Source organism: Terrapene carolina, unplaced genomic scaffold, assembly GCF_002925995.2.
Source record: "Terrapene carolina triunguis isolate 2854851 unplaced genomic scaffold, T_m_triunguis-2.0 Scaffold89, whole genome shotgun sequence".
Classification (NCBI taxonomy): Eukaryota; Metazoa; Chordata; order Testudines; family Emydidae; genus Terrapene; species Terrapene triunguis.
Window position 1 is genome coordinate 13,687,890 of NW_020664440.1, and position 16,908 is coordinate 13,704,797.

Genomic DNA, 16,908 nt, shown 5'->3' on the forward strand with positions numbered 1-16,908 from the left:
CTGAAAATGGTTGAGAGCTGCTCAGGAGACTCTACATACAAAAATCCAAGAATCATAAGTTACACCATCCTCTGGAAGAGAAGCTAGGTTTCCTTTCCTCCAATGATAACAATCATCAAGGTCTGGAATGGAATGGTATAGGACAAGACATAGTACAATGGTGTCTCCAGACTACTCAGGAGAGCACATATGATATGTGGGAAGTACCAGCAGTTGAGGACTTTTCCATCATTTACAGGACAATATTTGGTTGAGTGAAGTAACCATTAAGGACTCACACTGCAATAACTTTGCAAGCCTGGATCTGACAACATTTGCAAAAAGTAAATTCTCTTTTTGCCAGCTCTCATGTCAAGCCAGGGTAAAATGGTACAATACAATATTGATTTGCTTAACTTTGTAAGAGGCTGTTTGTTGCACTGAACAATGTGGAGCCTCTACAACCAAGTTAGCATCATGCCAAACCTAGACGTTGCTAGAAGTGGCATCAACTAGACCAGTAGATGGAGATTAGTGGCAAAATTGGCTACTGTCTCCTATGGAGCCGAGACAGCTAAATTCTGAGATCACATCTCTAGATGTGGAAAACTAGTACTTTATCATCTCTGGTAATATGGGAACATGATTTTGCTTCATTGAGATATTTACATATCCTTTCAAGGGTACTACCATGATAATTATCTGAGCAATTAAAAAATGTAGCCATATAATGTTTATGCAGATTTTTTGAACTATTCCTGTGTAACATGTATCAGGTTCCTATTATGTACTAATAGCCTAATGTATTTATTTCAGCTTAGTCTCATTAGATAATCACAAATACATGCAGACAAAAATAGAAAGCAGTAATTACTAACAATAGCCTGAGAGTTAAACCAGTGAGGTTTGCTGTAAGTCTTTTAGCTTTACCTTATGGCACATATAGGATCCACCTTTCTTCACTCTGTCAGTCCCTGATGAGGGCCCTTTCTGTGGATGGAAGGACACCAGTTACTTTTCTTCTGAAAAAGAGCAACAGCCAATTACAAGGTAAAGGTACAAAGTGGTAAGAGCAGGAAAATGAAAAAGGAATGACCATCAGCATTCAAAACAAAAACTGCAGCTGTTTCTGAAAACAGAGAAGCTTGAAATAATTACATTGCAAGAGATTGGAAGCCAGGACAGAGTAATTGTTCTGATTTCACCACTTCAAGTAATAAGTACTTGAAATTCTAATAATTGTTCTACCTGTCAAGAGGGCAGTGTGCTATTCTGTTTCTTTAAAGAAGCTCATAATATACTGTAATAAGCAGAATGACAAGTGTGAAGAGTAATGATGTTGAAGATATGAAAAAAGCTCTGTTGCTGCAGAATTCTCATAAGAGACAAGATCATACATCTTCACCTGTCATTCACACTGCACTGCCTCTCTCCCCATCCACGTGTCACGTGGAAGCAGCTGAAGAGTTCAATGCTTTCTGCGAGGTCCAGTGGGGCCATTGTGTAACTGTATGGGCCTGCAATTAAAAGCATGTTTTGTGTGCACGCACTTTAGGAAGATCAGACCAATAATGTCTTCTCATGCAGACTTTAATTTTACAATCCCTTATGAATTCCACTCCCAAAAAGGGGGAAGTGTTGCCTAGCCATTAGAACAGGGGCTGTAAGTCAGGAAACCTGAGTTCTACTAGTGGCTTCACTACATTCTCAATATGTGAATCTGGGCACAGCTGTGAAATGGTTACCATACTGCTCACCTACTTCTGTAAGTATTAAGTAGCTAGAGCATGGGAAGCTCTTTGAAGACCTGGAAGAAAGGCATTACAAGATACAAGCTACCGCTGCATTTTATATTTGTCTGCACCACGGATTTATACACAGGCTACTTCTGAAGGGAAAATTTCCCACAAGAGTCCAAGTAAAAGTTGCTCTCTCTCCTTCACACGAAACTCCTCCTCTAGGCAGGAAGAGCTTTACTATCACAAACTGGAATTGCATGCAAGAGAGCATGTCTTGCTTACAAAAGCTATAAAAAATATCTTAAATAATATGTTATGGATTGTGTTGCTGGCATATTGGGCCTAAAATCAGTATCAAATGAAAAACTTACTTGGGCAGGGTAAATGAGCTCTGACATATACAGGTATTCAGATTTCACTACCTACTGAACAATCATATATTCTGCAAATTACTTAAAATATTTCAGTCAAGTGTCTCAGTGAAAGTCTCACAGATAACTCCAAGTAAATGAAGAATTCCTTATGTGGCAGAAAAGAATTTTAAAGTCGGCATGATGTCTAAAACAAGGTTCTGTATTTTTAAAGCAAAAAAACAGTGATCTACTTAAAAATGGTATTTGTAAAAAACCAGGAGACTGATATTTGAATCTATGCTGCCTGGTTTTTAAATGGGGAGTAGGGGGACAAAAGACCACACAGTAAATTCACCATAATTCTGTTACTCATTTTTATCCTTACAACTACAGAGGTGGGGTGAGGGATTACTTCAGGGTGTTTTGCAATCTAGTACTAAAGAGGTGATATACAAGCATTTTTCCAAATCTCTTTCCAAACTATTCTACAAGCGATGCCACAGTATGCAATCCAAATCCATCCGTTTCCTGGATTTGGCTTCATTACCAAATAAGGTACAACAATCAGCTCAAACCTTCTCCCCAGACTTGGCTGCTCTTAGGGTTGCTCTGTCAGGACTCCTGAGCACACAACCTAGATTTTCTCTTACCTGTGAGCCATTCCCACCTCCCTTATAACCAGGTAGAATTAGGAGCCAACCACCTGCCTCAGTCCATCAGTTGCACTCAACCTTTCTGAGCAGGAACACCATCTGCCAATAAGATGGGGTGTTTCAGGAAAAGACTTCCAGCTTTCTCCACCGCAATTACAGAAATGATCCCCCTCTCTAGTACAGATACAAGAAGTGTACAGAGCCATATTGGTCTTCATAAAACACCTGAAAGTAGGCCCACATACACTATGTCTTCAGGAGTTTACATTTCCCCCCAGCTTTTAAACTGTACAGTCTTCGTGCTTATGAAAGATGCTCACCCCCGAAAATCAGTTCGCAGAGCTATAGAACAGGTGTAAGAAGGATAACTCAGGCTACGTCTTCACTATGGGGGAGGAGGGTGTCGATTTAAGATACGCAAATTCAGCTACGTGAATAGCGTAGCTGAATTCGATGTATCCGAGCCGACTTACCCCGCTGTGAGGATGGCGGCAAATCGACCTCCGCGGCTCCCCCGTCGACGGCGCTTACTCCTACCTGAGCTGGTGGAGTACAAGCGTCAATTCGGGGATCGATTGTTGTGTCCCGACGACACGCGATAATTCTGAGAGATCGATTTCTACCCGCCGATTCAGGCAGGTAGTGAAGACGTAGCCTCAGTCTCTCTGGCCTATTGAGTCCTAGATATCTGTTGAGGTGGTCAACAAGAGAAGGGCATCCCTTCCCCATGGACTGTGCCTTGACAATTCAAATAGACCTAGAAGAGAGATGATTATGCAAAGTGGCCAAACCTCAAGAAAGATACTTCACTGAAGAATTTGTTCTCTTCAAAAATCCATTACCAAAATTGGTATATGGCCTGTGCGACATAATAAAACCACCTCAAGGAGCGGCAGTAGCTAGGACGGTGGGAGAAGCTCTCCTGCCAACATTGCGCTGTGCACATTACTGTTTACACTGGTGAAACTGATGTCACTCAGAGGTGTTTTTTCACACCCCTGAGCGACAGAAATTTGGCCGACATAAGTGATCGTGTAGACATAGCCTTAAAGTATTGGCACGTAATCATTTCACTGCTGATCACTGTTGAACCACCATCTAGCTGGTGTGCATCTCTCACAATTCCAGCTTACTTCCAAGAGGCAAAAATCACCACCGCCCCCTACCTAGCTGCCAAAACTCCCAGCTTCTCCACCACTCCTCTAGATAGATGAAGCATAAACATCTCTGTGGCATATTGAAAAGAAAGAGTGGGAATACCCTAAAATAAAATTAATATAATAAGTAGACACTACAGAAGCTACTGTGCCGAATGTACTATTTTTAATCACTTTTTAATAATCTCCATTTTAGAAGTTTAACTGAAGTTGCCACACAGTTTCCAAACTACTGGTCTAGAGCACAATTTAATCATGGGTAAAGGAGGAGATTACAAGGCATCAGATGCAGCTGTGGATCCAATGAGTCAAAACAGACCACAATGGTGTCCATTACTTAATAAATGGGTGAGGTGGCAACAGTTGGGGAAATGAAAACCTGAGAGTGGGTACCCTTGCTGAACCCCTGAGGGGAGATATAGGTGCAGCTGCTCTGAACCATGACAGACTCCATAAAACCTTTGACGCAAATATGTTGCATGTCTCACTGTAAAGATAAGCCATCAAAAGCACAAATGATGCGTAAACAGCAAATTCATCTCATTTCAGCAGCCAGCATGGAGCACAGACAGAAAGCGGAACATTTGCCTATAAAAACAAGATCTGTGTGAAAACAAAAAACAAAAAACAGAAACCGATAGCAGGATTCCCCACTAAAAGCAATAAAAAGTGAGCACAAAGTTCAGAACAGCAGCCATCCTGCTACCAGCTCAGAAGCAGCCCAGTTAAAACTAGAAAGAGCATGCTAATCTGGGATTAAAAGACGTGTTTGTCCATCTACGTGATTGTTGTATGCCTCAGTAATTACAGAGGCAACTCCTGTTACTGATGTGCAGATACAATTACCACTTTATTTGGTTTAAGTCAGTCTTATTACAAAAATCCAGTGCCAGACAAAACTAAACCTTAGAGGGCTATTTGTTACAAAGCATGAATTATACTGAAAATCCCAGCCTCTGAAATAGGATTAGAGCATAGAAATGCTCTATCGGACCACTTGAGCTATAACAATGCCTCCCAACGTGACTCTCTCTTTAGAGCATCATCCTCTTAATGTATCCTTTCAAATTACTGAAGATAAAGAAGTTATTTGATAACTGAGAAAGCTCTCTGGGATGCAGAAAATGAGAGAAACGAGCTGGAGTTACACCAACTGCTTATTGGGCAATTATACTTGTTCTAACTTTGCTTCTCTTCCCAAGGTTTGTTGCTGATATTTCCCCCATATCTTGCATTGCAGCTCAGTTCATCAATAGGAGCACCACGCAGAAATGAAAGGGAGAGCTTAGGAACCCTATTTCAGTCAGCCACATCCAAATGCACATGCAATTGCATGTGCAAATAACTGTGCATGCAAGTGGCCAACTGCAAGTCTGAGGGGCCCCAGGGTTAGCATTGAGTGCGGTTACTGTGAGCTGAGCAAATGCACACTTTACCCATGCCTGCATGCGAGTTGTGTTTTTAAAAAAACACTCGGATTGCCAATGTTCCTGAACTAAGTGAATTCCCTTCCCCTGCCCAATGTTAAAATTCAAGTGTACAAAAGCTCTCAAAAAAGCTCCTTTGTAACCTATCGAGTTAAAATTAGAATTGTACTATTGAACATAGACAGTGATTATATCTTCATACAGTATGCAGCTTGGCTTCTTTCTAAAAGGCTCCACGTATCACTCAAGTCCTTAACAGTGGGTGCAGGCTGCTCTGAAAGAGATACACGATAAACAGAAAAATGACACTTATTCTAGAATAACAATATCTCCACAGGACATAACTATACGAGTATAATTCTGCCATGAAGTAAAGATCTCCATGAAGACCAGCTGTTTTTATTCAGATACTAATACTCTGGGTTGGAAATGAACCTTGCAGAAGTTTGATGCAAAGTGGTGTAGCGGACTAAGCCTTGAGCCGGAAGCCAGGAACCAAGAGACCTGATCCCCCAGCTCTCCCACTTATGTAATCTATGGCCCTAGGAAGTCACTTTCTCTCTCTGTACCTCCGAGTCTCCATGTGTAAGACACTACAGCCCTTGTCACAAAGGAAGGCTTACTGTTTTTATGGCACTGAAGTGCTATGCATATATAGGCTACAGTAAATATGACAACTTGCATTCAGAGAACAGAAACAAGTTGACAGTTCTCAGCACATGGATTCAATCCTACTGAATGTCATTTAAGCTACCTTCCCTCCTACCCAGCAGCACCTACTACATATTCCCCACCCCCAATTTTCAAGCCTTCATCCCAGGGTTTGTACTAAGAAAATGCTGTAAAACTGCTTGAAAGAATCCAAAATCCTAATTCTCACAGGTGCTTTTCTAGAATATGAACTCCTATCATAGATATCCATTTTATGAGCATATCCCATGTGAAAGGCTAAGGCATAAGCTTATTATACTACCAAGCTTCTGTGTTGGAGACATGGATGGATAATTTTCTCTCTCAAACACACCACAATATCTGCCCTAAGGCAGCCTGAAATCAGAGGAATTTTCTTTTTCTTTTGCAGGTTGCACTTGACTGACTTTGCAGTCAAGTATTTCATAAAACTTCCTGATGCAACGTGTAGTTAAAGAACTTGGACAGGATCTTTTGTAAAATGCAGTATGGTAAGGGAAACCTTTCTGCAACAAGTTAGATTTAAAATTTTTATTAAAGCTAATGTTAAAAAAAAAAGTATATAATACATAGGTTGGGAAAAGAGTGTCTGTACATCTGGGTATAGTGCTTAGGTTATCCACAAATAAAAAGTTAGTTCTTAAAAGTCATGGTACTTAGAGTACATAATCAGCAATAACCCAAATTTAGGTGAATAGATTTAACAATACAGTTTAGATATTAGAATCCAAATACTCAGGTACATCAGTCATGAAAAGTTGTACGGCGATTTGGTTGTGGAAAGCAAAATATATCAATGAATGGAGATTCTCAATTACTGAGGGACAATTAGGCAGGTTGTCCATTTAGAAAATATAATCCATAGTTACACCTAAACTGGATGGGCCTTGTTTGTAAAATAAAACCTTAGTGTATTACACAAGTTATGCACTGGAAACTATTAACACCAGAAGACAATCCAGAAGGTTGTCAAGTACCAACACTCACATTTAACAGCTTCTTGAGGATGCAGAAATGATGGTGCTTAGTACAGAAGTTCCCTTAATCAGTTTATCAAGAGAGTGTAGAATAGCATCTTTCAAAAGTCAGAGTTTCATTTCTTAGCATGAATTAATACAAAGCTCACTTATGACAAGTATCATCGGCTACTGCATACATCAGTTCTATTCGCAATCTCTCTGGAAGGAACCCTTTAAATTGTTGAGTACCTCTTCCTTCTGTGGTCACCCTTTTTCATTAATCCTCTTCCTTGTTTTGCAGACAGTCGCAGCAAAGTGAAATGTCACTGTTGCAGAGTTAGCTGCACCTCTGTCCCCTGTGTACACCCCCTTCGGTCTGATGTCTTGTGCCTTTATCTATCCCTGGGTATAATTTCGCAATTTTCCCACTCTTAAACTGCGCCCTCAGCTACAGTACCCTGTGTATCAATTGTTCCTATCTTGCAATTCCAAATGAGTTCTGGCACCTGTGGGTCTTCCCTTTGGGAGGCTGACCAGTGGTCTGTAGTAATCAAACTGCCTTCTTAAAATAAAAGTAATGGTAGGAACTAAGCTTTTAAAGAGTTTTTAACAGTCCACATCCATGCCTCTTACCTGATGGTAACCTAGGCAGGCCTAACTTCTTCAGACATCCTCAGCAGGTCCAAGTTTCAGTGTAGTTCCCCTGTACTACTGCTTGAGAGAGAGACACTGACCCTTTTAAGTCCCACTATAGATCTTTTGTTCTTCTGTGTTCTCACACTTCAACACTTATGGTCCAAATTAACTCTGTAGCCTCAACTGGAGATCAAGACAGTCCTGGAGCCAACGATTCTGGGATTGTCCCTTAGCAATTCTCAAGTGTTTATTGAGAGGTGGCTTATCTTCATTCTTTTCCTTCCTGCCTGTTTTTCCAGACAGACTCCTATCAAACTAAATCAATATAGTCATAAAAGAAAAACATCCCAATAACCAGGCAACATACAGTATTAATAAATTACAGAGCCACCACGCCATCTTTGTCTAAGCATTGGCTGACTGGGGCATATTAAAACAACTTTGATTACTCTGCAGAACTCAAACACAGCCCCACAGTAAAGTGCAACCTCTAAGTGTCTAAAAGTCATCCATGAAGCCAAGCCTCAAACATCAACTGCTTCACCAGGATGGTGCATACACCTAAGGGTGTTGTTATATCGTAAAGCAAGGCTATTACTTTGGCTAGAAGGCCCTACCTAATTTCAGATAACTTGTATTAAAACGTTTAAGAGCACAAAAAGCCAATATTTGCTCATGCTTTTATTCTCCTTAATAGATGGAGAAAACCTGCTTGTTTTATCTCACACATAACAACAGCCTGGAGCTGATCAGCTGTGCCCTCACCCTGTAGTTACAGAGAGAACCATGACTGCAGGTCACATCTGATTCATGTGGGCACCTCTATATCCTATTCCTTTCATTCCATTATCAGGCATTAGATATTGCACAATTATCCCAGGAGCAGCAACAACCATTGAGTGGAGCATGTGGTCTAAAAACAACTGATCAAAAGGGCAAGTCCAAGCCACATCCGTAAGCTAAAGAGCGATGGACTTTCATCCAAGATTCAACCTAGAGCTTATTAAACTACCATAACCACACTTTACTCAAATTGTGTATTTTGTTTTAACACACAACTTGCAGAAATCATATTAAGGGCTGGTTTCAGATCACAAATTGCTCGTTTGTACAGTTTATTTATGTGATGAATTAGAAAAGACTCGAGATAACGCAGTCCTCATTACAGGAATATTAAAACATACTGTAGAAATAAAATGTTTATTAAAGCAGTTCCAACAAACTGAACTGCTCTCAAACCTTGAATGTAACCTTCCACACAGCACTAGTCATCCACACTGCCACTCCATGCTGTGCTAAATTATGTCTTTAATACAGAATTGTAGGTCATCCAGTAACTATGCATTACATACTTGAGACAGAAATTGCTACCATTAAAGCAGTCGCCATGAAGGAATCGTGGTATATTGATCAAACATGCGCTCTGCTGCCCTTTGCAAGCTGATCATTTACACTTCACAAAATAAGTTTGACATTGCTTGGTCCTGCATTCACATGCACTAGTAATGACTGCAAGCTGTGTTGGAGCAAAGACCAGCCTTCTTGTGAATTTAGTTTGCCTTGCACTACTTTCTGACCCACGATCTTGACACTCTGTAGCTATTAGGAAACACAAGACTGTAAAGCAAGCAGTTAAAATCCCTTTTCAAAATTAAGAGAGACTAGTTTCCTCTGGCATTTCTACTGCTGCTCCCTTCCCCCCAGCCCCCTAAAAAAAAAAAAAACCGTCGCCAAAGCTGCCGTTAGGAGTAGGAAGTCAAAGTATCAGTTTTATATTCTCTTCTCTATTAGATTGTATCTGCACTTCCCTCAGCACAGTTTCACCATAGAAACAAATATCACTTGCAGTTACATGAATGGATTATTTTCCCTGCCTATCCTAAGAGGACCTGAAATTCAAGCCAAATAATTTCAAAACAGAACATCTAGTTAACCACTTGATATCCCAAAACCAGCTCCATCAGACAGATCTCTTATGCAAAAGAGCCCCCAGAATGCATTGTTCCATTCCCTAGGTCAAGTTCTGTAGTCAAAGGGGTGGCACAATGCCAAGCAGAATTTGGCCCATTAAGTCTAACTGCAGTATCTGAATTTCTGTCTGCCTAAAAAGTGTTTTTAAGAGATATTAAAAAATGACAAGTTTGCAGTAAGAGTCAAACTATAAATGAAGATGGGAGCCAGAAGAAAAGCAGTAGCATCACAATGGATAATGGAGAGAGTCTGCATTACTATGCAAGACACACAATATGCCACTTGAAGTATATCCAATACAGATATATGACAGCTTGACAATGGTTTAGTTTCCCTCTCAATTCATTGCTGATAAAGCTACATAAGATCTCCTAAATCAGCTATTTTAGGTTGTCCTGTTCTTATTCCTGCCGGTTTTGGATCCCTCATGTACATATGAAAGTTTCACTGTGCTGGGCTGTTGCAATAAAAGGGAGGCTATTACCTTGAACACTTGCTATTTGAACTGATAATTAAAAAGAAACGCTCTTTATCTCAAGTGAATTAAAAGCTCTGGTCCAAGTTCCGTTCAGTGTGTTCTAGACAAATAGTTACATTTATAAAACATTTCATCTTCTTACTTACAATTACTGAATTTGTAACCTAAAACAGAATTACAAGAGTCACATTTACCTGTTGCTTTCACACAGCTACCAAAGCTTTTCAAACTATCACTCTCTCTACTAATGCTGGATGCTGTGGAGGGTTAAATTCACGGCTTCCTTTTATTTGTTCAAGCCAAAATAAAAAGGGACATTTACAATACATCAGACAAGAAATCTGTTAGGAACTGAAGTTCAAAATAAAAGCTGCTTGCTCCTCATGTCTCACAGAAAGAGCATTTCGTATAAGTCAGTTTTGTTCACTCCTATTCAAGTAACTAAATTTATGAGCAACTCATGTTTTCTATCAGAAAATCAGAGGTGACTATGGCACAAGAAAAGCTTACTCGTATTAGCTTTGGATGTTTAATGGCCATATACACAAACGTAAGAGTCCACATCCTTAATTCTCCTAGTTAGTGCAATGCTGAACTGTTTTGAAAATCAAAACCCCAATATGTGAAGTAGAAAATTGTTCAAAGTGGTCAAATGATATTAGAATGATCTATCCAAATTAAACTTCATATTATTCATCACATTCATTGCTGAAGGGATTTTATATTGTATAGACTCTTGGTCTTGGGGATAGTATTAATCCTAGTCTTCTGTAATTTTACAGTACGGTGTAACACACACACACACACACACACACACACACACACACACCCTCCCAATTTAGACTTTTCCCATCTTCCCAAGTGCTACTTTTTGAGACCTGCACAGCAAACTTTCATTGAAAAATATTTGACAAAGATAAGAAATTTTGTGAAAGTAAGATTGTAATGACTGTTGTGGACCAAGCTCTACTCTTTTCTCTTTCTTGCAATTCCCTGATATTGCTCTCAGACTTGGACTGAATTTGTCTCCTGAAATCATTATTTTATAAAATGGAGTGTCGAGGGTGAGGAACAATTTGTTTAGAGAACTTAATATTTTAGTAACAGCAGCTATTCAGATTTAACTAAATTAAAAATCCCTACAAAAGCTTTAGGTGCCCTAATTAAGACTTGCATCCAACGATAGATGAATGCTACCCAGTAGCAAAGAAATAATCACGCACATAATGAATTAACTCATCCAGCCAATTAATCAAAACGGTCATTTTAACTCTTCCAGAAGAATCTCTCTCTAAGGACTGCACCTTGCCGTGGTGTGAATGCTTGCGGAGTCCAATGACACTGTGAGCTATCCTAGCAAGAACTTTAGTTTCAAGTAGGGCCACTCAAGCTAGACAGGTCAAAAGTAGGGAGCAGATGGAAAGTACCGGTAGTTCATTTGTCCTCCAGGATGTGGGTTCAAGCCAACACCCTATCCTTGTAAAACCAAACAAATGGCAAATTACAGAAAAACTAGGTTACCATTCTATCAAACAACATGCTAGGGTAGAGCCTTGTTTGTGCCCTAAGCGATGTCCGACAGCATGGGACGTATTCAGACTCAGAAGCATACACCAACCTTCCCCCAAAACCCTGTCAGATAAATGGCTTTGAAAACTACAGGAGTTGAACTAGTCTTTACCCCTTCTGTATGTTCATCCCCATACTGTGATCCTCTCCCTCCCCCCAAAAACCCTCAAGCCTCAGACACTCTTGACTGCTAGCGGCTTCAGAGATATATTTGAGTGCCTCAACAATGGCATCCAATGATTGACTGGTTAAGTTGACCCCAGGTTTGTGCTACTTGGTATTGGAATCTGTAGTTATGAAATACCACTAGCAAAAAGGAAAGTAAGGGCCCAACTCCCTATCATTTTTAATGAGTGCCTAACTACCCTAGGGGCCTCCAAAAATCTCCCCCCAATTGTCTACAACTAATCAGGTTGACAATAAGCCAGAATGACAAGTCAGTTTTTGAGAGCTACCCGAGAGTCATGGTGGTTGAACGTGCATCTTCAAGACGGACAGGTGTACAGAGTGCCTTACGAGCCCTTGTTTGACTGCAGTTTTCAGTGGGCATCTGAAAATGACCTTGCAAATATTTTTTTCTTAAGCACCTGGACTCCAAAGTAAGAACCCTGTGGGATGATTTCAAGAGGCAACATACTGGCTTCTTAGTTTATGGCTAACACCTAAATAGAAGAGACAGCCTTTGGGAATACCTGTGTCATTGTCAGGACCTCCTTGAATTGTGCAGAGATATTTTCTTATAGAATATCAGGGTTGGAAGGGACCTCAGGAGGTCATCTAGTCCAACCCCCTGCTCAAAGCAAGACCAATCCCCAACTAAATCATCCCAGCCAGGGCTTTGTCAAACCTGACCTTAAAAACCTCTAAGGAAGGAGATTCCACCACCTCCCTAGGTAACCCATTCCAGTGCTTCACCACCCTCCTGGTGAAAAAGTTTTTCCTAATATCCAACCTAACCCCCCCTCCGCCCACTACAACTTGAGACCATTACTCCTTGTTCTGTCATCTGGTACCACTGAGAAAAGTCTAGATCCATCCTCTTTGAAAGCAGCTATCAAATCCCCCTCGTTCTTCTGTTTTGCAGACTAAATAATCCCAGTTCCCTCAGCCTCTCCTCATAAATCACGTGCTCCAGCCCCCTAATCATTTTTGTTGCTCTCCGCTGGACTCCTTCCAATTTTTCCACATCCTTCTTGTAGTGTGGGGCCCAAAACTGGACACAGTAATCCAGATGAGGCTTCACCAATCTGAATAGAGGGGAATGATCATGTCCCTCAATCTGCTGGCAATGCCCCTACTCATACAGCCCAAAATGCTGTTAGCCTTCTTGGCAACAAGGGCACACTGTTGACTCATATTCTGCTTCTTGTCCACTGTAACCCCTAGGTCCTTTTCTGCAGAACTGCTGCCTAGCCACTTGGTCCCTAGTCTGTAGCAGGGCATGGGATTCTTCCGTCCTAAGAGCAGGACTCTGCACTTGTCCTTGTTGAACCTCATCAGATTTCTTTTGGCCCAATCCTCTAATTTGTCTCAGTCCCGCTGTATCCTATCCCTACCCTCCAGCGTATCTACCACTCCTCCCAGTTTAGCGTCATCTGCAAACTTGCTGAGGGTGCAATCCACACCATCCTCCAGATCATTAATGAAGATACTGAACAAAACCGGCCCCAGGACTGACCCTTGGGGCACTCTGCTTGATACCGGCTGCCAACTATACATGTAGCCATTGATCACTATCCGTTGAGCCCAATGATCTAGCCAGCTTTCTATTCACTTTATAGTCCATTCATCCAGCCCATACTTCTTTAACTTGCTGGCAAGAATACTGTGGGAGACTGTATCAAAAGCTTTGCTAAAGTCAAGGAATAACACATCCACTGCTTTCCCCTCATCCACAGACCCAGTTATCTCCTCATCGAAGGCAATTAGGTTAGTCAGGCATGACTTGCCCTTGGTGAATCCATGCTGACTGTTCCTGATCACTTTCCTCTCCTCTAAGTGCTTCAGAATTGATTCCTTGAGGACCTGCTCCATGATTTTTCCAGGGACTGAGGTGAGGCTGACTGGCCTGTGTTCTCTTGGCACTGTTGGAAGCTTAGTCTTTTCCTTGGATGTACGGCTGTGCTTTCAGTATGGACACAGAATTAGCCATGTCATCGCTGCCCCTTATTCAACGGTTTTTCAGATTTCAGTCACACAGACCATTGTAGGCTCTTTTAGGAAATTCTTTTCATTTCTCACCTTTAAGCAGACAGATGTAGTTTAAGTTGATTATTTACAGCTCAGAAAATGGAGAGGTTTAAACTAAATAAATAAATATATCAGCGTATCTGCCAGATTCCAAGTCATTTTATCTTGGAAATTGCTGCAGCCTAGCTATCTCAGAGTAGGTTTTTTTTTTTTTTTTCCTTATTATGGGATTCAATGTGTGTATCTGCTGACTCAGAAAGCACTGCCAGAACTCACACTACAAATGCTCCTTCTTTAGAACTAACACCATTAACTTTCAAAATCTGTCTCTGAAGCAGTAAAATCTAAATTGAAAGTAATAAAAGTTTTCAAGTAAAATAGCTCATCGCTAAAACTTTATTTTCAGTATGTAAGGGGAAAATGTTTGGACTGAACTCAGAAGCTAAAGTTAAAGCAGTTATTAGTTTGCTTAGCAATCATACATGACCCTTGTATCTCAAGACCCTCTTAATTCAGTGCTGAAGCAGTGCTACACAGATGTTGCAAATACAGCTGTGCAAATACAGTAGCATTTCTTCAAAGAAATCCTTCTAATGAGGGTGCACTTATCTCAGCGATTCAAAAAGGATTTGAGATGCTGAAGAGATCAGTTAGGAAACAGGCTCTTATCCCTAAAATCCAGACAAGATGAGATGAGAAAATGTTTAGGGTTGGAATCTGGGATCTATTGTAGTGCATCCACTCCACCAATGTGAATCTGTCCTGCACTGCCATATCCTTCTCATCTGATTAGCAATCAGCACTATAATCTTAGAAAAGGTTCACTTAAAAGTAATGAGGGCAGTATCTGCACAAGTGACATGAGAGCGCACAAAATGAAGCATTTCATATGCACTGAACTGAAATATTTAGCACCAGAACTCTACTCTAGTGAAAGTGGAATTTTACAGAGAAACCTGCCAGTCTCTTAAAACTCTTTATTGTGAAGTGGATTGAGCACTCTTATAGGACACTGTGGTTTAAAAGTTTTCTTTTGGCCTGACCACCTTATCCATTCAGTCATTTAGACACAAAGGTGCTATTAAACTTGAAACTACACCTCTACCTCGATAGAACGCTGTCCTCAGGAGCCAAAAAAATCTTACCGCGTTATAGGTGAAACCACGTTATATCGAACTTGCTTTGATCCACCGGAGTGCGCAGCCCTGCCCCTCCGGAGCGCTGCTTTACCGCGTTATGTCCGAATTCGTGTTATATCAGGTCGCGTTATATCAGGGTAGTAGTGTAATGAACAGGGAAAGGAAAACCCCAAACTCAATGTTTTACCGTGTGCTTTTTTAGTATCCCTAACAAAAACAAAAAACAAACCAAGAAAACCCACACAGCACCTTGTGCTAGGTTTTTCACCTGAATGTATGCATTGATGCAGCATGAGAGTATATGACTGAATGAATGAGTGAGCGAGCAAGCAAAGAGGGTGGGGGAAGGTGCAATAAAGGAAATACCTAAATATTAAAAGGAAGATGGCTTGGAAGGGGAATGGAGTCCTTCATTTCAATATCTCTGGTTGAAATCTTGCCCACATTTGTCACTCGATGACTGCTCACTGGCCTCTCTGATACAAGTGGGTAACTTAGCCAGGGGCTTCGTAGATAAATTACAAAGCCGCCACCACCACAGATACTAGTTCACCCCTTTGGCAGAAACAAGCAATGAATGTAAACTGATTTCACTGCTCAACCCTACTGGAGACCCTGTGGCTCCAGGCTGAGGCATGCTGACAGGACAGTGTGGGATATGGTTACAGGACTGCTAGATACACCCAGGCTGACTGACACCTTCCCCTCAGGAGAAAAATGGCTTCTAGAGTCAAAACGTAGAACATTTCATCCAAAGTGCCCAGTGAGTCTTTTAAAAGAACATTGTAAGGAAAGGGAACTTAAATAGCGACGCTTGATGGCTTCTATGTTTCTGGCTTTTTGTCTCAGCTAGACTTGTGAGGCCAAGCCTTATATCCAGCTAGGCTGTTCTGTGCACACTTGGGTTGACATTTAGGCATCTGGAAATGAGTTTTGGCCTCTATTTCTGATGCTTGGAATGTATGGTTTCAGTTATTTCACATTTTACTACTAAAAATATATTAGGCCCCTGAGCCTTCTGTGGCTATGGATATTGCTTTTCATGTTCTCCCAGGAGAAGTTTTACCACAGACTTCAGATGGGAACAGAGTAAGAAGTAGGCCAATGCTGGGCACTCCTGAAAAGAAAAAAAATTGCATCATATGCAAATACAAACACTATATACAGCTACAGACACCCGTAAGATGTCAGAATTTGCATGTCTGTTCAACACTTTTTATTGTCTTCTATAAATTCTCACACAAGCTTCTATATAATTAAGTTTTAACTGCTGACTTTACAAAAGTGGCATGATTTTTTTCCAGGCACTGACAGTTGTGAAAAGAGCTACAATTGGAACAAGTTTTCTAGCACCTTTGCTGCTGAAAGATGATGTTTCATATGTAGTTGTCTAGATATTTGTTAGAGTAACCTGAATATACATTTACAGTATCAACTCAATAATCCAGTCTTATGTTCAAAACACACTATTCTAGGGCAATGGCATAAATAATAAGCACTTAAAAACTCCCTAAATATAGAGTTGCAACATTAAGTTAATAATTTGCATTTTGGGACAATTTTAAGAAAGGCTTCTGAAAGTGTGTTGCAAAGTCTGTGTATAACCATGTAGGTAGTTTTTTTCTGTACACATTTATGGGCAATTGCATGCAATAATCAATTAGCGGATTAACATGGGGGCAAGTATGAGGGGTTTTAAATTCTGCGGATGCATTTGCTTTTTGAAAATATGGCCCAATTTTGTTTTGATTAATGGCATATGGAAGAAAGCAGCAGAGGAAAAAGTGACTCAAGCTGTTCCATCAGTCACGTATTGGCGAGATGGCTGCAGTGCTAGCACCACATGTTCTGGCTGAAGATGAGTCTCCTACAGACAGGAGCAGTATTATGAAGTGGTGAGCAAGCTATTGCTGGGTCCACAGGTAATGGAACAGCAAGGCAGAGCAGACATGGAAAGGGCCTTGCATT

General features: G+C 40.7%; 1 protein-coding gene across 1 annotated transcript in view; it reads right to left on the minus strand.

Annotated features, from left to right (window-relative positions):
- Positions 1-16,908, minus strand: part of SUMF1 (sulfatase modifying factor 1) — a 68,829-nt gene that overhangs the window by 12,849 nt on the left and 39,072 nt on the right. The window contains exon 8 of the mRNA XM_024196270.1: positions 910-969. Within this exon, the coding sequence (XP_024052038.1) occupies positions 910-969 (60 nt within the window). The remainder of the gene's footprint in view (positions 1-909; positions 970-16,908) is intronic.